The sequence below is a fragment of the Salmo salar genome, chromosome 20 (assembly GCF_965601325.2).
Source record: "Salmo salar chromosome 20, fSalSal1, whole genome shotgun sequence".
NCBI lineage: Eukaryota > Metazoa > Chordata > Actinopteri > Salmoniformes > Salmonidae > Salmo > Salmo salar.
The window spans coordinates 82,288,458-82,314,750 of record NC_138310.1 but is presented as its reverse complement, the minus strand read 5'-3'; the positions used below and the strand labels follow the sequence as shown (position 1 = coordinate 82,314,750).

The 26,293-nt window shown below is 43.8% G+C and overlaps 1 protein-coding gene across 4 annotated transcripts in view; it reads right to left on the bottom strand.

The window, feature by feature from the left end:
• The window catches only part of LOC106593875 (high-affinity choline transporter 1), a 31,086-nt gene extending 5,336 nt beyond the window's left edge, over positions 1–25,750 (bottom strand). Inside the window, exons 1-10 of one of the 4 annotated variants that reach the window (XM_045704017.2) lie at positions 25,617–25,750; positions 18,245–18,382; positions 17,781–17,971; positions 17,411–17,524; positions 6,310–6,465; positions 5,954–6,102; positions 5,651–5,797; positions 4,385–4,468; positions 2,290–2,443; positions 1,649–1,866 (exon numbers count right to left, since the gene is read on the bottom strand). In XM_045704017.2, coding sequence (XP_045559973.2) covers positions 1,649–1,866; positions 2,290–2,443; positions 4,385–4,468; positions 5,651–5,797; positions 5,954–6,102; positions 6,310–6,465; positions 17,411–17,524; positions 17,781–17,964 — 1,206 coding nt within the window. In that variant the 5' untranslated portion in view covers positions 17,965–17,971; positions 18,245–18,382; positions 25,617–25,750. Of the gene's footprint in view, positions 1–1,648; positions 1,867–2,289; positions 2,444–4,384; positions 4,469–5,650; positions 5,798–5,953; positions 6,103–6,309; positions 6,466–17,410; positions 17,525–17,780; positions 17,972–18,244; positions 18,587–25,616 lie in introns of those variants that run through there. The other 3 variants (XM_045704020.2, XM_045704018.2, XM_045704019.2) reach the window with 3 other exon arrangements.
• Positions 25,751–26,293: the final 543 nt, after the last annotated feature.

Genomic DNA, 26,293 nt, shown 5'->3' with positions numbered 1-26,293 from the left:
GACAGAGAGACAGAGAGACAGAGAGAGAGACAGACAGACAGACAGACAGACAGACAGACAGACAGACAGACAGACAGACAGATATATATATATATATATATATATATAGAGAGAGAGAGAGAGAGAGAGAGAGAGAGGGTGGGGGAGAGTCACATACAGTACATTCAGAAAGTATTCAGACCCATTTACTTTTTCCACATTTTGTTACGTTACAGATTTATTCTAAAATGTATTAAATTATATTTTTTCCCTCATCAACCTCCACACAATAACCCATAATGACAAATCAAAAACAGGCTTTTAGAATGTTTTGCAAAATAAAAAATAAAATCCCTTATTTACATAAATATTCAGACCCTTTGCTATGAGACTCAAAATTGAGGTCAGGTGCATCCTGTTTCCATTGATCATCCTTGAGATGTTCTACAACTTGATTGGAGTCCACTTCTGGTAAATTCAATTCATTTGACATGATTTGGAAGAGCACACACCTGTCAATATAACATCCCACAGTTGACAGTGCATGTTAGAGCAAAAACCAAGTCATGAGGTCAAAGGAAATTGTCCTTACAGCTCAGAGACAGGATTGTGTCAAAGGCACAGATCTGGGAAGGGTACCAAAACATTTCTGCAGCATTGAAGCGGCCCAAGAACACAGTGGCCTCATAATTCTTCAACGGAAGACGTTTGGAACTAGCTTGGAACTATCAAGACTCTTCCTGTGGAGATGGGAGAACCTTCCAGAAGGACAACCATCTCTGCAGCACTCCACCAATCAGGCCTTTATGGTAGTGTGACCAGACTGAAGCCAATCCTCAGTAAAAAGCACATGACAGCCCACTTGGAGTTTGCCAAAAGGCACCTAAAGGGCTCTCAGACCATGAAAAGCAAGATTATCTGCTCTGATGAAACCAAGATTGAACTCTTTGACCTGAATGCCAAGTGTCACGTCTGGAGAAAACCTGGCATCATTCCTACGGTGAAGCATGGTGGTGGCAGCATCGTGCTGTGGGTATGTTTTTCAGCGGCAAAAACTGGGAGACTAGTCAGGATCGAGGGAAAGATGAACGGAGCAAAGTACAGAGAGATCCTTGATGAAAACCTGCTCCAGAGAGCTCAGGACCTCAGACTGGGGCAAAGGTTCAACTACAAGTGTGTCCCCCAAATACAAGCTTGTAGCGTCATACCCAAGAATACTCGAGGCTGTAATCGCTGCCAAAGGTGCTTCAACTAAGTACTGAGAAAAGGGTCTGATTACTTATGTAAATGTGATATTTCTGTTTTTGCTTTATCATTATGGGGTATTGTGCGTAGATTGATGAGGGGAAAAAAAGATTTAATCCATTTTAGAATAAGGCTGTAACATAACAAAATGTGTAAAAAGTCAAGGGGTCTGAATACTTCCTGAATGCACTGTAATGTGTATACTTTTCTTGATTGACACAACAGCAATTTTCAGAAGTAAATTATTCATACTTTCAGTTAATAGAAAACCCCTGTGTGTACACACACACACACACACACACACACACACACACACACACACACACACACACACACACACACACACACACACACACACACACACACATACACACACACACACACACACACACACACACACACACACACACACACACACACACACCTGTGCCTTGAGAGTGCCCTTGTAGATGTTGTGAGTGAACATGGATGCGGAGGAGAGGAGGACAGAGTCCATGGAGGACATGACAGCTGCAGCCACGGCCCCGATGCCCACCACAGACACCCAGGGAGGGGTGAGGTAGTGCAGGGCCAGAGGCAGCACCTTGCCTGCCTCCCCACGGGCAAACGGAGAGGGTAGGCCGTACGCCGTCTGGTTCCAGTCTGTAGGTGTAGAGAAGGGAGAGAGAGGAAGGGGTAAAGAGAGGGTTCAGTCCGAAAAGGGGATGGCAGGGAGGAGTGACTGACTGGTTGGATAGCTGACTGGGTAACTGACAGACTGACTGACTGGTTGACTGACTGACTGACTGACTGACCGACCGACTGACTGACTGATTGACGGACTGACTGGTTGACTGACTTACTGATATATCAACTGACCGACTGACTGACTGACCGACCGACTGACTTACTGACCGACTTGCTGGTTGACTGATTGACGGACTGACTGGTTGACTGGCTGGTTGACTGACTTACTGATTGATCAACTGACCGACTGCCTGGTTGACTGATCGACTGCCTGGTTGACTGACCAACCGACTGGCTGGTTGACTGGCTGACTGACTGACTGACTGTCTGTCTGGGCACCTGTGGAGGCTGCCACTGCTCCTATGATGACCGAGGGTACTCCCATGATGACAACTATTCCGGATGCAGCGAAGCAGGTGACCTGAGCCTGAGTGGACGATGCTGCAGAGAGGATACGCTGATACAGAGCCTGGTAGGACAGGCCTCCCAATGCCTGCAACACACAGAGACGCACACACAACACACACACGCATCCACATACATACACACTCCACAAATAGAGGCCGTTAGTCTTAAAGCAGCCATGTGATGCATCGTACTGTAGAGATATATGATGTACTGTAGAGACACAATGTAGTGTAGAGACACGATGTACTGTAGAGATATGATGTAGTGTAGAGATATGATGTAGTGTAGATATATGATGTAGTGTAGAGATATGATGTAGTGTAGAGACACGATGTAGTGTAGAGATATGATGTAGTGTAGAGATATGATGTAGTGTAGAGATATGATGTAGTGTAGAGATATGATATAGTGTAGAGATATGGTATAGTGTAGAGATATGATGTAGTGTGGAAATATGGTGTAGTGTAGAGACACAATGTAGTGTAGAGATATGATGTAGTGTAGAGATATGATGTAGTGTAGAGATATGATGTACTGTAGAGACACAATGTAGTGTAGAGATATGATGTAGTGTAGAGATATGATGTAGTGTAGAGATATGATGTAGTGTAGAGATATGGTATAGTGTAGATATATGATGTAGTGTAGAGATATGATGTAGTGTAGAGATATGATGTAGTGTAGAGATATGGTATAGTGTAGATATATGATGTAGTGTAGAGATATGATGTAGTGTAGAGATATGATGTAGTGTAGAGATATGATGTAGTGTAGAGATATGATGTAGTGTAGAGATATGATGTACTGTAGAGACACAATGTAGTGTAGAGATATGATGTAGTGTAGAGATATGATGTAGTGTAGAGATATGATGTAGTGTAGATATATGACGTAGTGTAGAGATATGATGTAGTGTAGAGATATGATGTAGTGTAGAGATATGGTATAGTGTAGATATATGATGTAGTGTAGATATATGATATAGTGTAGAGATATGATGTAGTGTAGAGATATGATGTAGTGTAGAGATATGGTATAGTGTAGATATATGATGTAGTGTAGATATATGATATAGTGTAGAGATATGATGTAGTGTAGAGATATGATGTAGTGTAGAGATATGATGTAGTGTAGAGATATGATGTACTGTAGAGATATGATGTAGTGTAGAAATACGATGTAGTGTAGAAATATATATTTAATCCCATTCCATTTATTCTAATCCAGCCATTACCACGAGCCTGTCATCCCCAGTTAAGGTGCCAACAACCCTCTGTGTCGTCTATAGTTGACATGTTAAAGGACTTTAGTTGTAAATTCTTTACCTCATGTTCGGACTCAAATTTAAAATGTATGGTTCATAACATACATAATATGTCATGAAACAATTCATTTTGCTCCTGTGCACATTTGAGGCCATCTTTCAGGACCCTCTTTTACTCATGAGCATCCCTAGTGGAGGTTCCGGACTAAATGGTGGTGTGAAAGATTAGAACTAAACCATTTCAGAAATGCAGCTTAATCCTAACAACCAATTTCTACCAAAACAAACCCTACACTTACCCTAACTTCTTAACCCTAAACTCTACCCAAAGTCCTCATCTACTGGTTTTTCCCTCCATACTGAATCAGCAAGCAATCTGATGCACACACGCACACGCACACCAGGGGCGAAAATCTGATATCCACTTTGGAGGGGACAATTACATGAAATTTTCTCAAGAGCAATTCCTGAGGGGGACACCAAAAGTAGTGCTGTAACACATAGCCTACATTGTAATATGGTAAATGTATATTGAGGAACCAAAGAAATAAGGTGTTTGCCGTACTCCTAACTACCGGTACCCAAAACTACACAACTAATCACAACAGCAATACCATTGCCTTTAACAAATCTTAGTTCAGTCACCAGTTTAAGTTGAGAGTGGGGGTATCCATGGCATTTTCCAATTATGTTCCTATTTTACAAGTCAAAAAAATGGAGAACCTTTCATAATTTTGCCAAACAAAGACTCAACAAACTTACCTGAGACTCCCTGTCTCTGCCAGTCTGTCCCTGCATATCTGTCCCCAACTCTGCTGTCTGTGTGCCATCTGTTGCCTGCTCTGCCTAATGACATCATTGTGAAACATTTCCATTAGAATTTCATTTCTTTCTTATGAACATTTTATCAACTAGTCTTTTTAGATATTCGGCTACTAGGGTTCTTACTATGCGTTTTGGTGTATTGAAAAATACTCTGATGTCCGTCTTTTATTTTTCTGCCATTTTTCTACCTGGCTGGCTGGCTACACACACAGTGTGTAGGTTATTTACAGTAGGAGATGGGCTTCTATCATCTTCAATCATTCTATATGGGCTTCGATCTAAAAGGTAGCTAGCAAATGTGAAACGGATTAAAATGACAAGAGTTGACAGCTGTATGAGTTCACCATTTACACAACATATGCTGCAACCTTTTGTAATTTTAATAGTTTGTTTCATATTGGCTGGCTTCCAACAATAGCTGAATTTGCAAAGCTAGCGAGCACCAATTCAGTTTCAGTGGTGTTTGCTATAATCTTTGCTACCCAGGTTAAATAAAGGTGAAATAAAATAAATAAATAAAAGTTCCCTTGCGATAATTTAGCTTTTGCAACGAGACCATTAAATATATTTAAGACAATGGTAGAAGAGAGTGTAGTTCTGTTCAGTTTGGACTTCAGTTTATCGCTAACCTTATCACAGGGACTTTGAAGCACTAACTTACATCATCTGCATGCTGATTCCATCTTTGACGACGCCACATTAATGGAATAGGTACTAGCAAGCTTAATAGTTAATATTTGCGCGCTAGCTCTGCATATTCAGCTAGTGTGTGTGTGCGCGATTGACTGGATGAACCTCACGGCAGTTACGTAGCAAGCTAAGGAACTGGCAGTGGATCAAACCATTGTGAGGCAAAGGGCAGGGGGGGGGGGTCGCAATCTTTTGAAACTTAAAAACGCGCTATTAAGTGTCTATAATCAGCACAATTGCTTTCATTGCGTATTATTAATATTATTTAAATTACATAGTTATGTTTCAGTGATATATTGGGGGGGACAAATCATATTTTTCCCAGGATGGGGGGGTCGTGTCCCCCCCGTCCCCCCCGGGATTTCCGCCCCTGACACACACACACACACACACACACACACACACACACACACACACACACACACACACACACACACACACACACACACACACACACACACACACACACACACACACACACACACACACACACACACACTACAAAAATCTAACCAATAAAAGCAGCTCATCTATCCATTTCCCAGCATGTTCCAACTTCAGTTCGCCCATCAAGGGCGCCTGCTGTGATTGGTTGAAAAAGGCTGCGAGTGTGACCTCCGAGGATGCTGGGTTGAGAACCAGAAAGGGAACGCAGAGCCACTGAAAAACAAAACCACACTATTCATATTGCACTTTACACTGGGCTTTACGTTATACTGCAGAATCAACCTAATATAACCTAGAACTGATGTAATTCATACATCTAATCTACGCTGTGCCTTGTCTGAGAAGTGGAAAAGCCTCTGTTTCTCTCACCAGAGAGATGAAGATGACAAAGAGTTGTATGATGTCTGTGTAGGCCACAGAGTAGAGCCCTCCCATCAGTGTGTAGGTGATAGCTACTGCTGCAGACAGAACAATGGAGTAGGACGAGGACAAGCCCAGAATCACACTCATCGTCCCTCCTGCAACACACACACACACACACACACACACACACACACACACACACACACACACACACACACACACACACACACACACACACCACACACACACACACACACACACACACACACACACACACTTCAAATACATTGTTTGGATGCAGAGTTAATCAATAACCAACCATTAGTTTTGAGGGTTAGGGTCAGAGGCCAGGGGTTACTGACCCAGGGCAGCGAGGATGCAGGCCACCCAGAGCACGTCACTAATCAGTGCGGGAAGCAGCAACGCCATGGTGACCGAGTTTCCATAGCGACGCTGAAACGGGTCCATCATCGTCACGTAGCACTGTGATCTCATTGGCTTAGCAAAAAATAGCCCTGCTGTTGGATACAGAAACAGAAAACTGATAAAAGATACAGTAAGGAAATCCCACATCTTTCTGTGTATACGTGATGCCAAATAACATTTCCCTAAGGATATAATCAAGTCAGCATCATCAAGTAAGTGAGCCTAAGTAATAAGATGGATGTGTACATCGCTAATTGACATTTTCAACATGTCCCTGATTGAGTCTGTAATACCAACATGTTTCAAGCAGACCACCATAGTCCCTGTGCCCAAGAACACAAAGGCAACCTGCCTAAATGACTACAGACCCGTTGCACTCACGTCCGTGGCCATGAAGTGCTTTGAAAGGCTGGTCACGGCTCACATCAACACCATTATCCCAGAAACCCCAGACCCACTCCAATTTGCATTCCGCCCAAACAGATCCACAGATGATGCAATCTCTATTGCACTCCACACTACCCTTTCCTACCTGGACAAAAGGAACACTTATGTGAGAATGCTATTCATTGACTACAGCTCAGCGTTCAACACCATAGTACCCTCAAAGCTCATCACTAAGCTAAGGATCCTGGGACTAAACACCTCCCTCTGCAACTGGATCCTGGACTTCCTGACGGGCCGCCCCCAGGTGGTGAGGGTAGGTAGAAACACAACTGCCACGCTGATCCTCAACACTGGAGCCCCCAGGGGTGTGTGCTCAGTCCCCTCCTGTACTCCCTGTTCACCCACGACTGCATGGCCAGGCACGACTCCAACACCATCATTAAGTTTGCAGACGACACTACAGTGGTAGGCCTGATCACCGACAACGACGAGACAGCCTATAGGGAGGAGGTCAGAGACCTAGCCGGGTGGTGCCAGAATAACAACCTATCCTTCAACGTAACCAAGACTAAGGAGATGATTGTGGACTACAGGAAAAGGAGGACCGAGCACGCCCCCATTCTCATCGACGGGGCTGTAGTGGAGCAGGTTGAGAGCTTTAAGTTCCTTGGTGTCCACATCACCAACAAACTAGAATGGTCTAAACACATCAAGACAGTCGTGAAGAGGGCACGACAAAGCCTATTCCCCCTCAGGAAACTAGAAAGATTTGGCATGGGTCCTGAGATCCTCAAAAGGTTCTACAGCTGCAACATCGAGAGCATCCTGACTGGTTCCATCACTGCCTGGTACGGCAATTGCTCGGCCTCCGACCGCAAGGCAACAACAAGAGGGCACTGTGTTGGAGCCTATTTCTATCTATTTAAGAAATAAGAGGAAGACGTACCCGTTTGACAGAAGAAATTAGGCTATTGGCTGCTATATCCATAGATTTGTCAGCTAATTCCTCCACCCACCATGCACTCTTTAAATAGCCTGTCTACGTGTCAGTGAAGGGCTGTTAAGTTAAAACAAGAACTCGAATTGAGGGGTATGAGAGGGTATGCCATAGGCCTACCTTTTAACCATTAACTGTCCATTAACTACCCATGAACTGTCCATTAACTACCCATTACTGTCCATTAACTACCCATTACTGTCCATTAACTACCCATTTACTGTCCATTAACTACCCATTACTGTCCATTAACTACCCATTTACTGTCCATTAACTACCCATTGACTGCCCATTAACTGTCCATTAACTACCCATTGACTGTCCATTAACTACCCATTTACTGTCCATTAACTACCCATTCACTGTCCATAAACTATCCATTAACTTCCCATTAACTACACATTAACTGCACGTCAACTGTCCATTGACTGTCCATTAACTGCTCATTTGTAAAGTCATGCCCCCCTCCGTCCTTGACTTGTCCTAAATAAGTCTATACAACACACTGTCGGTGTTAGAATCTTAATATCAAACAGTTATAACCAGTTTAAGGAGGGCAACATGTAATTGATGGAATTGGAACCAGGTGTGATGGAAGACAAGACAAAACCAATGGAAAATGAAAGTGGATCGGCGATGGCTAGAAGGTTGGGGAAGTCGACCGCCGAACACCGCCCAAACAGGGAGATGGACCAACTTCGGCAGAAGTCGTAGCTGTAGTACACCCCCCCCCCCCCGAGCCGTGCGTCGACACCGGCCTCGAGGACGACCCGGAGGGCGAGGCGCAGGGCGCACTGTCCGACCGATCCCAGGATGACCAGAGGAGGGTGACGTGTGGGCCCAATAGATCAACCGGTCAGGAACAGCAGACGGGACGTACAGACGCCCAGCGGGACACTGGACAGGAGTGGGCTCTGCACGTAACGCCTGCTCTATGTCCGTGTCCAGCACCCACACTACCAGCACCACTAGGCAGGAGGAGGGGAGTATGGGAGTGGGTTCCATGGGCCGCTCCTCTGTGTCATACAGCCGGGACAATGCGTCTTCCTTTACATTCTGGGAGCCTGGTCTGTAGGAAAGGGTAAACACAAAACGGGTGAAAAACATGGCCAACCTTGCCTGGCGAGGGTTCAGTCTCCTCGCTGCCCGGATGTACTCCAGATTGCGGTGGTCAGTCCAGATGAGAAAAGGGTGTCTAGCCCGCTCAAGCCAATGTCTCCACGCCTTCAAGGCCTTGACGACAGCCAACAGCTCCCGGTCCCCCACATCATAGCTTCGGTGGCATACCCAAGCGCTGAGAGAGCATAGCTCCTATTCCAGCCTCGGACGCATCAACCTCCACTATGAACGCCAAAGAGGGATCCGGATGGGCCAGCATGAGAGCCGAGGCAAACAGAGCCCTCAGGTGACTAAAAGCCCTGTCCGCCTCAGCCGACCACTGCAAACGCACCGGGCCCCCCTTCAGCAGTGAGGTAATGGGAGCCGCTACCTGACCAAAACCTAGGATAAACCTCTGGTAGTAGTTGGAAAACCCTAAGAACCGCTGCACCTCCTTTACCGTGGTGGGAGTCGGCCAATTAGGCACGGCTGAAATGCGGTCACTCTCCATTGCCACCCTTGAGGTGGAAATGAGATACCCTAGGAAGGAGACGGATTGCTGGATAAATAAGCATTTCTCGGCCTTGACGTACAGGTCATGCTCCAACAGGCGACCAAGCACCCTGCGCACCAGGGACACATGCTCGGCGCGTGTAGCGGAGTATATCAGAATGTCATCAATATACACCACTACACCCTGCCTGTGCAGGTCCCTGAAAATCTCATCTACAAAGGCTTGGAAGACTGATGGCGCATTCATCAACGCGTATGGCATGACGAGGTACACATAGTGCCCTGAGGTGGTACTGAAAGCCGTCTTCCACTCGTCTCCCTACCGGATACGCACCAGGTTGTAAGCACTCCTGAGATCTAGTTTGGTGAAGAAGCGCGCCCCGTGCATTGACTCAATCGCTGTGGCTGTGAGTGGTAGTGGGTAACTATACCTCAGTGATCTGGTTCAGACCCCGATAGTCAATACACGGGCGCAGACCTCCCTCCTCCTTCTTCACAAAAAAGAAACTCGAGGAGATGGGTGAAGTGGAGGACCGAATGTACCCTTGACGCAGGGATTCGGAGACATGTTTCCATAGCCTCCGTCTCCGCCTGTGAGAGGGGATACACGTGACTCCTGGGAAGTGCAGCGTCTACCAGGAGATTTATCGCACAATCACTCGTCGATGGGGTGGTAATTGAGTCGCCTTCTTTTTAGAGAAGGTGAGAGCCAAATCGGCATATTCAGGGAGAATGCGCACGGTGGAGACCTGGTCTGGACTTTCCACCATAGTAGCACCAACGGAAACTCCTAAACACCTCCCCGAGCACTCCCGCGACCACCACGTGAGAGCCCTCTGTGGCCAAGAAACAGTGGGGTCATGACAAACTAACCAGGGTAGGCCTAGCACCATGGGAAATGCAGGAGAGTCAATCAGGAAGAGACTAATTCTCTCCTTGTGCCCCCCCCTGCGTCACCATGCCCAGAGGAGCGGTGGCCTCCCTGATCAAACCTGACTCTAATGGTCGACTATCTAAGGCGTGAACGGGGAAGGGCACAGCCACGGGAACAATGGGGATCCCTAAACTACAGTGGGGCAAAAAAGTATTTAGTCAGCCACCAATTGTGCAAGTTCTCCCACTTAACCTCTCTAGGCTAGGCGGGACGAATTCGTCCCACCTACGTAACAGCCACTGCTATCCTGTGGCGCGATTTTCAAAACCTTAAAAATCCTATTACTTCAATTTCTCAAACATATGACTATTTTACAGCCATTTAAAGACAAGACTCTCGTTAATCTAACCACACTGTCCGATTTCAAAAAGGCTTTACAACGAAAGCAAAACATTAGATTATGTCAGCAAAGTACCAAGCCAGAAATAATCAGACACCCATTTTTCAAGCCAGCATATAATGTCACCAAAACCCAGAAGACAGCTAAATGCAGCACTCACCTTTGATGATCTTCATCAGATGACAACCCTAGGACATTATGTTATACAATACATGCATGTTTTGTTCAATCAAGTTCATATTTATATCAAAAACCAGCTTTTTACATTAGCATGTGACGTTCAGCATGTGACGTTCAGAATTCGCTAACATTTTACTAAATTACTCACGATAAACGTTCACAAAAAGCATAACAATTATTTTAAGAATTATAGATACAGACCTCCTCTATGCACTCGATATGTCCGATTTTAAAATAGCTTTTTGGTGAAAGCACATTTTGCAATATTCTAAGTACATAGCCCAGGCATCACGGGCTCGCTATTTAGACACCCGGCAAGTTTAGCACTCACCATAATCATATTTACTATTATAAAAGTTTCATTACCTTTTGTTGTCTTCGTCAGAATACACACCCAGGACTGCTACTTCAATAACAAATGTTGGTTTGGTCCAAAATAATCCATCGTTATATCCGAATAGCGGCGTTTTGTTCGTGCGTTCCAGACACTATCCGAAATAGTAAAGAAGTGTCACGCGCATGGCGCAATTCGTGACAATAAAATTCTAAGTATTCCATTACCGTACTTCGAAGCATGTCAACCGCTGTTTAAAATCAATTTTTACGACATTTTTCTCGTAGAAAAGCGATAATATTCCGACAGGGAATCTCCTTTTCGGCAAACAGAGGAAAAAATCCCAAAGGCGGCGGCGGTCGGGGTCACGCGCATAAGCTAATGTCCCTTGATCGGCCACTTGAGAAAGGCGATAATGTGTTTCAGCCTGGGGCTGGAATGACGACATTCTGTTTTTTCCCGGGCTCTGAGCGCCTATGGACGACGTGGGAAGTGTCACGTTAGAGCAGAGATCCTTAGTAAATGATAGAGATGGAAAAGAAGTTCAACAAATGGTCAGACAGGCCACTTCCTGTAAAGGAATCTCTCAGGTTTTGACCTGCCATTTGAGTTCTGTTATACTCACAGACACCATTCAAACAGTTTTAGAAAATTTAGGGTGTTTTCTATCCATATGTAATAAGTATATGCATATTCTAGTTACTGGGTAGGAGTGGTAACCAGATTAAATCGGGTATGTTTTTTATCCAGCCGTGTCAATGCTGCCCCCTAGCCCTAACAGGTTAAAAAGATGAGGGGCCTGTAATTTTCATCATATGTACACTTCAACTATGACAGACAAAATGAGAAAAAAAATTCCAGAAAATCACATTGTAGGATTTTTAATGAATTTATTTGCAAATTATGGTGGAAAATAAGTATTTGGTCAATAACAAAAGTTTATCTCAATACTTTGTTATATACCCTTTGTTGGCAATGACACAGGTCAAACGTTTTCTGTAAGTCTTCACAAGGTTTTCACACACTGTTGCTGGTATTTTGGCCCATTCCTCCATGCAGATCTCCTCTAGAGCAGTGATGTTTTGGGGCTGTCGCTGGGCAACACGGACTTTCAACTCCCTCCAAACATTTTCTATGGGGTTGAGATCTGGAGACTGGCTAGGCCACTCCAGGACCTTGAAATGCTTCTTACGAAGCCACTCCTTCGTTGCCCGGGTGGTGTGTTTGGGATCATTGTCATGCTGAAAGACCCAGCCACGTTTCATCTTCAATGTCCTTGCTGATGGAAGGAGGTTTTCACTCAAAATCTCACGATACATGGCCCCATTCATTCTTTCCTTTACACGGATCAGTCGTCCTGGTCCCTTTGCAGAAAAACAGCCCCAAAGCATGATGTTTCCACCCCCATGCTTCACAGTAGGTATGGTGTTCTTTGGATGCAACTCAGCATTCTTTGTCCTCCAAACACGACGAGTTGAGTTTTTACCAAAAAGTTATATTTTGGTTTCATCTGACCATATGACATTCTCCCAATCCTCTTCTGGATCATCCAAATGCTCTCTAGCAAACTTCAGACGGGCCTGGACATGTACTGGCTTAAGCAGGGGGACACGTCTGGCACTGCAGGATTTGAGTCCCTGGCGGCGTAGTGTGTTACTGATGGTAGGCTTTGTTACTTTGGTCCCAGCTCTCTGCAGGTCATTCACTAGGTCCCCCCCGTGTGGTTCTGGGATTTTTGCTCACCGTTCTTGTGATCATTTTGACCCCACGGGGTGAGATCTTGCGTGGAGCCCCAGATCGAGGGAGATTATCAGTGGTCTTGTATGTCTTCCATTTCCTAATAATTGCTCCCACAGTTGATTTCTTCAAACCAAGCTGCTTACCTATTGCAGATTCAGTCTTCCCAGCCTGGTGCAGGTCTACAATTTTGTTTCTGGTGTCCTTTGACAGCTCTTTGGTCTTAGCCATAGTGGAGTTTGGAGTGTGACTGTTTGAGGTTTTGGACAGGTGTCTTTTATACTGATAACAAGTTCAAACAGGTGCCATTAATACAGGTAACGAGTGGAGGACAGAGGAGCCTCTTAAAGAAGAAGTTACAGGTCTGTGAGAGCCAGAAATCTTGCTTGTTTGTAGGTGACCAAATACTTATTTTCCACCATAATTTGCAAATAAATTCATTAAAAATCCTACAATGGGATTTTCTGGATTTTTTTTCTCATTTTGTCTGTCATAGTTGACGTGTACCTATGATGAAAATTACAGGCCTCTCTCATCTTTTTAAGTGGGAGAACTTGCACAATTGGTGGCTGACTAAATACTTTTTTGCCCCACTGTGTGGGCGAATGATCTATCTATAAAGTTCCCAGCCGCGCCTGAATCGACGAGCACCTTATGCTGGGAATGCGGGGAAAACTCAGAAAAAGTGACAGACAATCATATGAGCAACAGAGGGCTCTGGGTGAGAATGGTGCAGGCTCACCTGGGGTGATGCCAGAGCGCACTGCCTGCTGCCTCGATCCCCAGAGGAACCAACCCGGCACCGACCGGCAGTGTGACCTCTGCGGCCACAGATGGTGCACGAGCTGGAACCCCCTCCGTTCTCTCTGCGCACCGCCCCTCCCAGTTCCATGGGTATCGGAGAGGGGGTGCGGAAGGTTGGAACCACCAGACCCTGATCTGAGCATCCCCGGGTAGCCAGCAGGTTGTCCAGCCAGGTGGACAGGCCCATCAGCCTCTCAAACGTGAGGGTGGTGTCTCTGCACGCCAACTCCCGACGGACGTCCTTGCACAGACTGCAACGGTAGTGGTCGATCAGGGCCCTGTCGTTCCATCCCGTGCCGGCAGCCAGGGTCCTAAACTCCAGGGAAAACTCCTGGGTGCTCCTTGTCTCCTGCCTCAGATGGAAGAGGCGCTCACCCACCACTCTACCCTCGGGCGAGTGGTTGAAGACTCCCCGGAAACAGCGGGTGAACTCCTCAAACTGGTCCAACGCCACATCTCCCTGTCTCCACACGGCGTTGGCCCACTCCAGGGCTTTCCCGGTGAGGCACGAGATGAGGGCGGACACCCTCTCACGGCCCGACGGAGCCGGGTGGACGGTGGCCAGGTATAGGTGCAGTTGTAGAAGGAACCCCTGGCAGTTCTCAGCCTTCCCATCATATTCCTGGGGCAGGGAGAGACAGACGAATCCCACTGGGACCAGGATGAAGAGGGGCGCTCAGTAGAGACCCCGGTTGTGCTGGTGGAGGCGCTGGAAGAACTCCCTGTCTCTCCCAGCGGTCCATTGTCTGGACAACGCGGTCCATGGCGGTGCCAAGATGTTGGAGCATTGCTACGTGCTCCCAGACGCGCTCCTCCACCCCTATACCTGAGGTACCTGCTCCTGCTGACTCCATAGTATTGGTCCGTAATTCTGTAATGCGATGCTACTGGCGGCAGAGAAGTCAGGCGCAGGAGAGCGGAAACTGATTTACAACAGTTGTGTTTAATAACCTGTGGTGGATGAATCAGAATTAGTTGGGTAACATAGATAATTAAGATGTTTTATTTGCATAATATGCTTATGTGAGATAATTGTCATTAGAATGTATCCCTTTGGACTCTGGTGTCTTTCAGTTGCACGTTTCCCTTAGCTGGGGCTCAGTCACTTGGGGCCCAGAGAGGGGAGAGGTCAGGCTTGTCTTTTACATGTCCCTGGTGCTATGCAGAATATCAGAAAGGGAAGAGGACATAATGGAACATTGTGTCCATATGTGTGTGTGTTTTACTGAGGATGGGCCTCTATGAGAGAGCACCGACAGAGGAGATTTACGATGTATTTTGATAATAACGCCTAAAGAGCATTCCAGAGGATATGAGCTAATGGTTCTGTTCTATACCGTACCAGGGAGGGACTGTTCCTGTTTGGAGTAGGAGGACCAGACACTGGTCTATACAATGAACACTGTTGATACAGCAGTTGCTGTCTGTTATGTATTATAGATATCTTTCATACAAAACTTAACCTTTGTGAACTGTTCCTAAGATCTGTGGTTCGTCATGTACGTTGAAGGGGTGCATATTGGCTATAAAAGCTCTTTGTACTTTTGTGTAGTCACTTTTCAATGGTTCATTAGAGATAGCGCATCATTGAAAGTCAAGTGCTTTTGCAAAACTCTTAATTATTAAAGATGTAGTTTAAGTATAACTCTGACTGGTGTGTGAAGTTTGTAACTCTCCTCATTTGGTAATGCAGAAATTAGCCACCACAAACCATAAACCACCGTCAACAGAATAATACAATAAATGGGTCAAACAAAACCCCATAAATACCAGCATACCGTGCACAAGCACTACAACAAACAATTACGGACAAGGACATGGGGGGGAACAGAGGGTTAAATACACAACATGTAATTGATGGAATTGGAACCAGGTGTGAGGGAAGACCAGACAAAACCAATGGAAAATGAAAAGTGGATCGGCGATGTCTAGAAGGTCAGTGACGCCGAACTCCGCCCGAACAAAGAAAGGGACCAACTTCGGCGGAAGTCGTGACAGCAGATATTCTCAAGCTCTGTAAGGTTGGATGGGGAGTGTCACTGCACAGCTATTTTCAGGTCTCTCCAGAGATGTCAAATCAAATTGTATTTGTCACATGGGCCTTCCTCTGACACCGCCTAGTATATAGGTCCTGGATGGCAGGAAGCTTGGTCCCAGTGATGTACTGGGCTGTACGCATTACCCTCTGTAGCGCCTTACTGTCAGATGCCAAGCAGTTGCCATACCAGGCGCTGATGCAACCGGTCAGGATGCTCTCGATGGTGCAGCTGTAGACATTTTTGAGAATCTGGGGACCCATGCCAAATCTTTTCAGTCTCCTGAGGGTGCAAAGGTTTTGTTGTGCCCTCTTCATGACTATCTTGGTTTCTTTGGACCATGATAGTTTGTTGGTGATGTGGACACCAAGGAACTTGAAACTCTCTACCCGCTCCACTACAGCCCCGTCGATGTGAATGGGGGCGTGTTCAGCCCTCCTTTTCCTGTAGTCCATGCATACCTCCATTTTGATGACAAAGAAACAGACAAATTCGCCAGGGTATCCGACGTATAAATAATATGACTGCTGTCATATCGACACTTATATTCATTATGTCATTATTGCTTTTGTGCTGATTCTCATTATTTATCAAGCACACTTGGCGCTTATAAGGATGTTTAGACTATTGATGATTTTATCATTTGACTGCGCATCTTGCTGATCGTGCATCTTGGTGGTTGGTGTATTTTGGTGTATTTGTTTTATTTTGGTGTTATAAAAAGAAGCTGTTACCGTGTTCCAACACATACATTTTTTGTTTCATAGTTGTAACAAAGGCACCTCAAATAGAAATTGATTGAACACTTGAATATTTGTGTTTTTTGTGAGTTTTGATTTTACATATAGCCTACAGTAACATAAACTAAGGAAAATGCTATTGTGTTATGTGAAATAAAATAAGATTCGTATTCTAATATTACCTTAGACCTTCATAAACACAACCAAATGATTATTTTTGCGATAGCATATATGAAATGTATTAATTACACTTTTAGAATGTTGCAGTCAGAATGACTGTTCATTAGCTTGAAGGGGGGTCCCTTGAGGCCCAGTAGTTTTTGTGTTTTAAAGAAAATGGCAAAAATCACATTCACAATTTAACATTTTTAAGAAAATAAAATGGATCTGATTTGGTTCGTGATGCTTTATGCGAGAAACAAGCTGTAAAGTCCCCGGGAAAGACGTGACGCCGATGCACATGGGGATATGATTGTTTCATTTCTTTGACATTCAGATGCTGAGCTACAACCTTCTATAGCCGAGGAGACAAACAATGTACTTTGCTTGGGAAGTAATCTAATTCTGTCACTATCAACTGATTAAGCTATTCTCTTTCTGTTCAATAGAAGATCTTTAAACCCAGACAGCTTTTAGGGAAACACTCATTGTAGCAGTCTCCTGTGGTTCACTCCCTTAGTGTGTTTGGTGAAAAGTGTGTTGCTATTGCTAACAACCTGTGTTAGTGGATGGTATGTTGCTAATGCTAACAACCTGTGTTAGTGGATGGTGTGTTGCTAATGCTAATGCTATCATGTTGTTAATACTAATGCTTGCAACCTGTATGGGTAGACGGCGTGTCGCTTATACTAACTACCTGTGTTAGTGGATGGTGTGTAGCTCATGCTAATGCTAGCAGTGCAGCTGACTGCTGATAAGCTCTCTTCGTACTTCTTACCCAATATGAAGGTGATAAGATAAGCCAGGGGCCCCAAAGCCCAGATGAGACCTTGAGAGGGAGAGTAGACAGCCTCTGCAGTGCCCATGATGTAGCCCCCTCCAACCCACGTCGCTATGACAACAGATACACAGTCGTGAGCACAAAGAGCACAAACATGCACACACCTCTCAATGAACAACACATTCCTGGAAAACGCATATCAGTCACAGTGTAATAATGTCCAGTATTACTGTTTACTCTAAGGTATAACACACTGTTACATCTTCCGTGAGATCTCCAGGCTGAAGCACTGTTTCTGTTACCCCCCCCCCCCCCCCCACACACACACACACACACACACACACACACACACACACACAGGACTCACCTGTCATAGTGAAAACCCCCACCAAAACGTTGATATTGCGTCCTCCTATCATGGTGACTTCACTCTTGCTGCCTACACATTTCTCCTCCTCCTTCTTGGACTTCCTGGAGGCCCAGATCCCTATGGCCAGGATCAGGACATAGAAGACCACCACCGCCACCAGGCCACCAATATCCAGAGCCATCCTGAGTCTATCACACACACATCAAGATATAAGACTTCCACCAGAATCCAGAGCAACGTCAACAACATGCATGTAGCCAACACGCACAGGAGGGGAAGAGAGCACAGGAGAGGAGAGTTTGTGTTCTGTCTCTAACTCTCTGTCTGTCCCTCTCCCCAATCTAGACTTTTACACAAACTCTCAAAACAACTACTTCAAGGTCTCAGAGCGAGTGACATCACCAATTGAAAGCCTACTAGTCTAGCGCACACCGCTAACTAGCTAGACAGGTTACACTCACCCCCCTTTGACCTCGTCCTTGTCCACAGCAAACCCAGCAGCTGGGCAGAACCCAACTGAGTGATCGAGGTACGGCACCAATGTAACAGTATTGCTTCCGTCCCTCTCCTTGCCCCAACCTATGCTCGAACCAGGGACCCTTTGAACATATCAACAACTGCGTCAGAGCATCGTTACCTATTGCTCCTGTCAATGCTCCTGTTGGGCAAGAATTATGGAGCCAGATTTTCCTCTCTTCCCCCCCCAATTCGTTTTATGACCGGTCGTAAAAACTCTGCAGTATTGAGAGTGGAATGTGTGACTGTGGAACACACAGAGAGACTTGTCCAAACTTGAACATAAAACGGTTTAACCTGTTAGGGCTAGGGGGCAGTATTGACACGGCCGGATAAAAAACGTACCCGATTTAATCTGGTTACTACTCCTGCCCAGTAACTAGAATATGCATATAATTATTGGCTTTGGATAGAACACACCCTAAAGTTTCTAAAACTGTTTGAATGGTGTCTGTGAGTATAACAGAACTCATATGGCAGGCCAAAACCTGAGAAGATTCCATGCAGGAAGTGGCCTGTCTGACAAGTTGTGTTTCATCTTGGCTCTTTTTATTGAAGACTGAGGATCTTTGCAATAACGTGACACTTCCTACGGCTCCCATAGGCTCTCAGAGCCCGGGAAAAAGCTGAACGATATCGAGGCAGCCTCTGGCTGAAACACTTTATCGCGTTTGGCAAGTGGCCGATCAGAGTACTATGGGCTTAGGCGCGTGCCCGAGTCGACCCCATGCTTTATTTTCTTTCGTCTGTTTACCTAAACGCAGATTCCCGGTCGGAATATTATCGTTTTTTTATGAGAAAAATTGCATAAAAATTGTTTTTAAACAGCGGTTGACATGCTTCGAAGTACGGTAATGGAATATTTAGACATTTTTTGTCACGAATTGCGCCATGCTCGTCACCCTTATTTACCCTTTCGGATAGTGTCTTGAACGCATGAACAAAACGCCGCTATTTGGATATAACGATGGATTATTTTGGACCAAACCAACATTTGTTATTGAAGTAGAAGTCCTGGGAGTGCATTCTGACGAAGACAGCAAAGGTAATAACATTTTTCTTATAGTAAATCTGACTTTGGTGAGTGCTAAACTTGCTGGGTGTCTAAATAGCTAGCCCTGTGATGCCGGGCTATCTACTGAGAATATTGCAAAATGTGCTTTCACCGAAAAGCTATTTTAAAATCGGACATATCGAGTGCATAGAGGAGTTCTGTATCTATAATTCTTAAAATAATTGTTATGCTTTTTGTGAACGTTTATCGTGAGTAATTTAGTAAATTCACCGGCAGTGTTCGGTGGGAATGCTAGTCACATGCTAGTCACATGCTAATGTAAAAAGCTGGTTTTTGATATAAATATGAACTTGATTGAACAAAACATACATGTATTGTATAACATAATGTCCTAGGGTTGTCATCTGATGAAGATCATCAAAGGTTAGTACTACATTTAGCTGTGGTTTGGGTTTATGTGACATTATATGCTAGCTTGAAAAATGGGTGTCTGATTATTTCTGGCTGGGTACTCTGCTGACATAATCTAATGTTTTGCTTTCGTTGTAAAGCCTTTTTGAAATCGGACAGTGTGGTTAGATTAACGAGAGTCTTGTCTTTAAAATGGTGTAAAATAGTCATATGTTTGAAAAATTGACGTTTTTGCATTTTTGAGGAATTTGAATAACGCGCCACGGGATTACACTGGCTGTTGAGTAGGTGGGACGCAAGCGAAATGGCTACTACTCTATAGACCTGAGAGCATGGAGTTGTAGCTACATGTTAACCTGTTGGGTCTAGGGGGCAGCATTTGCACGTCTGGATAAAAAAAATGTACCCGATTTAATCTGGTTACTAATCCTACCCAGTAACTAGAATATGCATATACTTATTATATATGGATAGAAAACACTCTAAAGTTTCCAAAACTGTTTGAATGGTGTCTGTGAGTATAACAGAACTCATTTGGCAGGCAAAACCCTGAGACATTTTCTGACAGGAAGTGGATACCTGATGTGTTGTATTGACTTTAAAGCTATCCCATTGAAAAACACAGGGGTTTAGGAATATTTTGGCACTTCCTATTGCTTCCACTAGATGTCACCAGCCTTTACAAAGTGTTTTGAGTCTTCTGGAGGGAGATCTGACCGAACAAGAGCCATGGAACGGTGATGTCCCATTAGACACCTGGCGCGCTACTTCATGTTGGGTACCCTCGTTCCAATACGTTATAAAAGGCTATGCATTCGTCCACCTTGAATATTATTCATGTTCTGGTTAAAAAAGGCCCTAATGATTTATGCTATACAACGTTTGACATGTTTGAACGAACGGAAATATATTTTTTCCCCTCGTTCATGACGAGAAGTCCGGCTGGCTTACATCATGTGCTAACGAGACGGAGATTTTTGGACATAAATGATGAGCTTTTTTGAACAAAACTACATTCGTTATGGACCTGTGATACCTGGAAGTGACATCTGATGAAGAGAATCAAAGGTAATGGATTATTTACATAGTATTTTCGATTTTAGATCTCCCCAACATGACGTCTAGTCTGTATCGCAACGCGTATTTTTCTGGGCACAGTGCTCAGATTATTGCAAAGTGTGATTTCCCAGTAAGGTTATTTTTAAATCTGGCAAGTTGATTGCGTTCAAAAGATGTAAATCTATAATTCTTTAAATGACAATATAATATTTTACCAATGTTTTCTAATTTTAATTATTTAATTTGTGACGCTGACTTGACTGCCGGTTATTGGAGGGAAACGATTTCCTCAACATCAATGCCATAGTAAAACGCTGTTTTTGTATATAAATATGAACTTGATAGAACTAAAAATGCATGCATTGTCTAACATAATGTCCTAGGAGTGTCATCTGATGGAGATTGTAAAAGGTTAGTGTATCATTTTAGCTGGTTTTATGGTTTTGGTGACCCTGTCTTTGACTTGACAAAACATTACACACAACTCTTGTAAATGTACTGTCCTAACATACTCTAAATTTATGCTTTCGCCGTAAAACCTTTTTGAAATCGTAAAACGTGGTTAGATTAAGGAGATGTTTATCTTTCAAATGGTGTAACATAGTTGTATTTTTGAAAAATTTGAATTTTGACATTTATTTGGATTCAAATTTGCCGCTCTTGAAATGCACCTGCTGTTGATGGAGTGCACCACAGGTGGCACGCTAGCGTCCCACCTAGCCCCAAGAGGTTAACCTGTTAGGGCTAGGGGGCAGTATTTGCACGGCTGGATAAAAAAATTTACCCGATTTAATCTGGTTACTAATCCTACCCAGTAACTAGAATATGCATATACTTATTATATATGGATAGAAAACACTCTAAAGTTTCTAAAACTGTTTGAATGGTGTCTGTGAGTATAACAGAACTCATTTGGCAGGCAAAACCCTGAGACATTTTCTGACAGGAAGTGGATACCTGATGTGTTGTATTACCTTTAAACCTATGCCATTGAAAAACACAGGGGCTGAGGAATATTTTGGCACTTCCTATTGCTTCCACTAGATGTCACCAGCCTTTACAAAGTGTTTTGAGTCTTCTGGAGGGAGATCTGACCGAACAAGAGCCATGGAACGATGATGGCCCATTAGATACCTGGCGCGCGAGTTCATGTTGGGTACCCTCGTTCCAATACGTTATAAAAGAGAATGCATTCGTCCACCTTGAATATTATTCATGTTCTGGTTAAAAAAGGCCCTAATGATTTATGCTATACAACGTTTGACATGTTTGAACGAACGGAAATATATTTTTTCCCCTCGTTCATGAAGTGAAGTCCGGCGGGCTTAGATCATGTGCTAACAAGACGGAGATTTTTGGACATAAATGATGAGCTTTTTTGAACAAAACTACATTCGTTATGGACCTGTGATACCTGGAAGTGACATCTGATGAAGAGAATCAAAGGTAATGGATTATTTACATAGTATTTTCGATTTTAGATCTCCCCAACACGACGGCTTGTCTGTATCGCAACGCGTATTTTTCTGGGCGCAGTGCTCAGATTATTGCAAAGTGTGATTTCCCAGTAAGGTTATTTTTAAATCTGGCAAGTTGATTGCGTTCAAGAGATGTAAATCTATAATTCTTTAAATGACAATATAATATTTTACCAATGTTTTCTAATTTTAATTATTTAATTTGTGTTGCTGACTTGACTGCCGGTTATTGGAGGGAAACGATTTCCTCAACATCAATGCCATAGTAAAACGCTGTTTTTGGATATAAATATGAACTTGATAGAACTAAAAATGCATGCATTGTCTAACATAATGTCCTAGGAGTGTCATCTGATGGAGATTGTAAAAGGTTAGTGCATCATTTTAGCTGGTTTTATGGTTTTGGTGACCCTGTCTTTGAATTGACAAAACATTACACACAACTCTTGTAAATGTACTGTCCTAACATACTCTAAATTTATGCTTTCGCCGTAAAACCTTTTTGAAATCGTAAAACGTGGTTAGATTAAGGAGATGTTTATCTTTCAAAGGGTGTAAAATAGTTGTATGTTTGAAAAATTTGAATTTTAACATTTATTTGTATTCAAATTTGCCGCTCTTGAAATGCACCTGCTGTTGATGGAGTGCACCACGGGTGGGACGCTTGCGTCCCACCTAGCCCATAGAGGTTAAAAAGGTTGGCAAATTACATACAGACCAGAGGACGTGAGGATGCAGTCCCCACACATGAAATGGTTAAGAAAACTACAAGACTACACATTCACAGTCTGCAACTGTATATGTTAAATAGTCTAGTAAACTCGACCGAAGACGGGAGGAGAACACTTCCCTATCGAACGACCGAATGGTACTCTGAAAGATCCATTCTGGAGAACACTTCCCTATCAAACGACCGAATGGTACTCTGAAAGATCCATTCTGGAGAACACTTCCCTATCGAACGATGGTACTCTGAAAGATCCATTCTGGAGGACACTTCCCTATCCAATGACCCAATGGTTCTCTGAAAGATCCATTCTGGAGAACACTTCCCTATCGAACGACTGAATGGTACTCTGAAAGATCGATTCTGGAGAACATTTCCCTATCGAATGACTATTGGTACATCTGACGTACCCTTTATAACAGAGCTACAACTACGAAAGACTTTGATCTCTGGTGGACAAACCAGAGACTTTCTGTCGACTGATTCTCCAGCAGATGGACTGGCGATTTCAACAGAGAGAAAACAAGAAAATAAATATAAATATATAAATTGCAATTCCTTTCGTATGAGCGGCTGTTCATTTACAAAGTATTAGCATTTCAATGAGCCTAGTTATCAACTGTATGTAGTGGGTCCCATTCTGTCTTGCCTGCTCTTTATCTGTCCCCACACCTTTCCATTGTACACCAAGCCGTCATATGGGTTTATTTCACTAGGGACCTTTCATGGCATTGTGTTAGTAACCAATAACCAACTGTTTGTGTTTATGTAATTCTGTGTGATCATTTAGTTAGTAAATAAATAATTAAGCCAATTTGTATATCGAAGATTCATCATTTATGCTAGGGTTCGTGCAGATATCCAAGAATTTTGTGACATTCAGAATAAGACTGATAGAAGGTAAACAATTCATTAATGATTGATTGATGACTGAAATGTAAGAGATATATTTATATCTAAGAGTTCATTCAGAAAACGGTAACTCGTTAAATACATTTTTCCGTGGTGTCCCAAGATTACTACTTAATTAATTGTTACATGGGTAATTTAATCATCGTAATAATTAAACATAGTTAATCGATTTGATAAAACAATCGTCATAACATTAATGATAGTCCAAAGACATGACACTCCACAAAACCACACCCCTTGAAGAGCAAGTGAAACAACTACTTTAAGGCCTCTGTGCGAGTGACTTTACCGATTGAAACGCTACTATCGCGCACTGCTACCTAGCTACATGGACATCATCCCCCATGCAGCCTCAGCACCACAACTTTTGGTTTATGCATTCACTATTATACATTCATCATCATACCCAATTACCATGACTAGCAACTGTGAGAGAAAAAATTGGTATTTCCCCCGACTTGTTTGATATTAATAGTTAGCAATTAATACTTAACGAATAGGAAGACATTTCTGTCCTGCTAGTGTGTGTGTTTGTATGGTCTCCACAATTCCCTGCAGCTAATCTGGGCGTATGGTCACCAGAGAAGGCTTGAGCTGACAAATGAGTTGAAGACTGCATTATATAGACAAGAATGTGTTTTACTAGGGATAGCTTAGGTGTAGAACAATCCCTCATTGTCTCAAAATCATTCTTGCATCTGGGAAACTAAGCCAGGGTGGGGTTAAGACAACAACCCACGTGCAGATAACAACAGGATGAACCCAGAGTGGCTTATGATGCTCCTTGGTCTGCATGAGGGGGTTTGAACAAACCATGGCTTAGCATTGTTAGTGTCAGCTATATATAGTTCTCTGCATTTGTGTAAAGGTTAGGTTACTCTGTCCAACACTCAAGGGTGTGGGGTCAACCAGCCTCATTATTGCAATAATTCATCGATATTAAATAAAGATGATTGTTTGAAGAAATGACAAAGTCTCTCTCACTTGATTCGAATATTCCACGACACAACACATCAAATGAATTATCATCATAATCGTGATCATGTCGGTACAAAAAGTAGCCCACATAACATGATGCTGTTGATGTGGTGATAATGACTTCTCACGGTCTCGAACAAGGCCTCTGGTCCAATGAGGCTTCCTGCACTGCGAGCTATCCAAACACAAGGGACATCATTTTACACAAACTCTCAAAACCTTCAGCTTTAAAAATAGGATGGAGACTATGTGGCTAAGAGACTGTAGCCTGTGGAAGAATGTTCAATAGAATAAGTTTACTGTTCCTTAACAGAATAGAGACAGAATAGAGACAGCCTGGCTAAATCAACCTCAAGGTAGCCAGATGCACTACTTGCGGATAGCCTAAACAACGGGTTGTATGTCTTCCAATAAGGCCAACAACAGAGATGTCGAATGGTTTTTGACCTACCAACAAAAAACATCTTATTTTACTCCCCTCAACTGTCAGTGACCCGTGAGAGCACATACAGTTGTAGTCAGATGTTTACATACACCTTAGCCACATACATTTAAACTCAGTTTTTCACAATTCCTGACATTTAATCCTAGTAAAAATTCCCTGTTAATTTCACATCTGTTTATTATCTGTTTCACTTGCTTTGGCAATGTAAACATATGTTCCCCCATGCCAATAAAGCCCTTTGAATTGATTTGAAATAGAGCGAGAGGAGGGGGAGAGAGAGAAATAAACCCACCCTGACTCCTGCTCTCGGTAGATGTGACCCGTCTCGCTCAGTCAGAAGCGTTTACGGCGCTCGCGCTACAAATCAAAGCGATGTCAGGCGGGTCTATTCTTCCAGCATGATCACTGTATGGCTCTGAAACTTTGTATGATATTCCTCGGAAGGCGACAGTGTGTGTGAGTGAGTGAGTGTGCAGTGCGAGCTCGTGGGAGAAGAGAAATAAAGAAACATAGCTGTGTATGTGTGTGACTCGTGCACGCCCCTTGCATGGGTCACACACATACATCTCACTTCTAATGGAATTTTCCACTCCACAGATGCATGAAGTCGCGGGTATTTTGTGTAGAGCACAAGTCACCCTGGGAACCAAACACGCACGGTGGGGTGAGTTTACAGATAGTTTATAATAAGTAAAATCAAATCAAACGTTATCGGTCGCATACACATGTTTAGCAGATGTTATTGCGGGTGTAGCGAAATGCTTGTATTCCTAGATCCAACAGTGCAGTAGTATCTAACAATTCACACTTTGACCTCCTCCTTGTCCACAGCAAACCCAGCAGCTGGGCAGAACCCAACTGAGTGATCCGGGTACGGCACCAATGTAACAGTATTGCTTCCGTCCCTCTCCTTGCCCCAACCTATGCTGGAACCAGGGACCCTTTGAACATATCAACAACTGCGTCAGA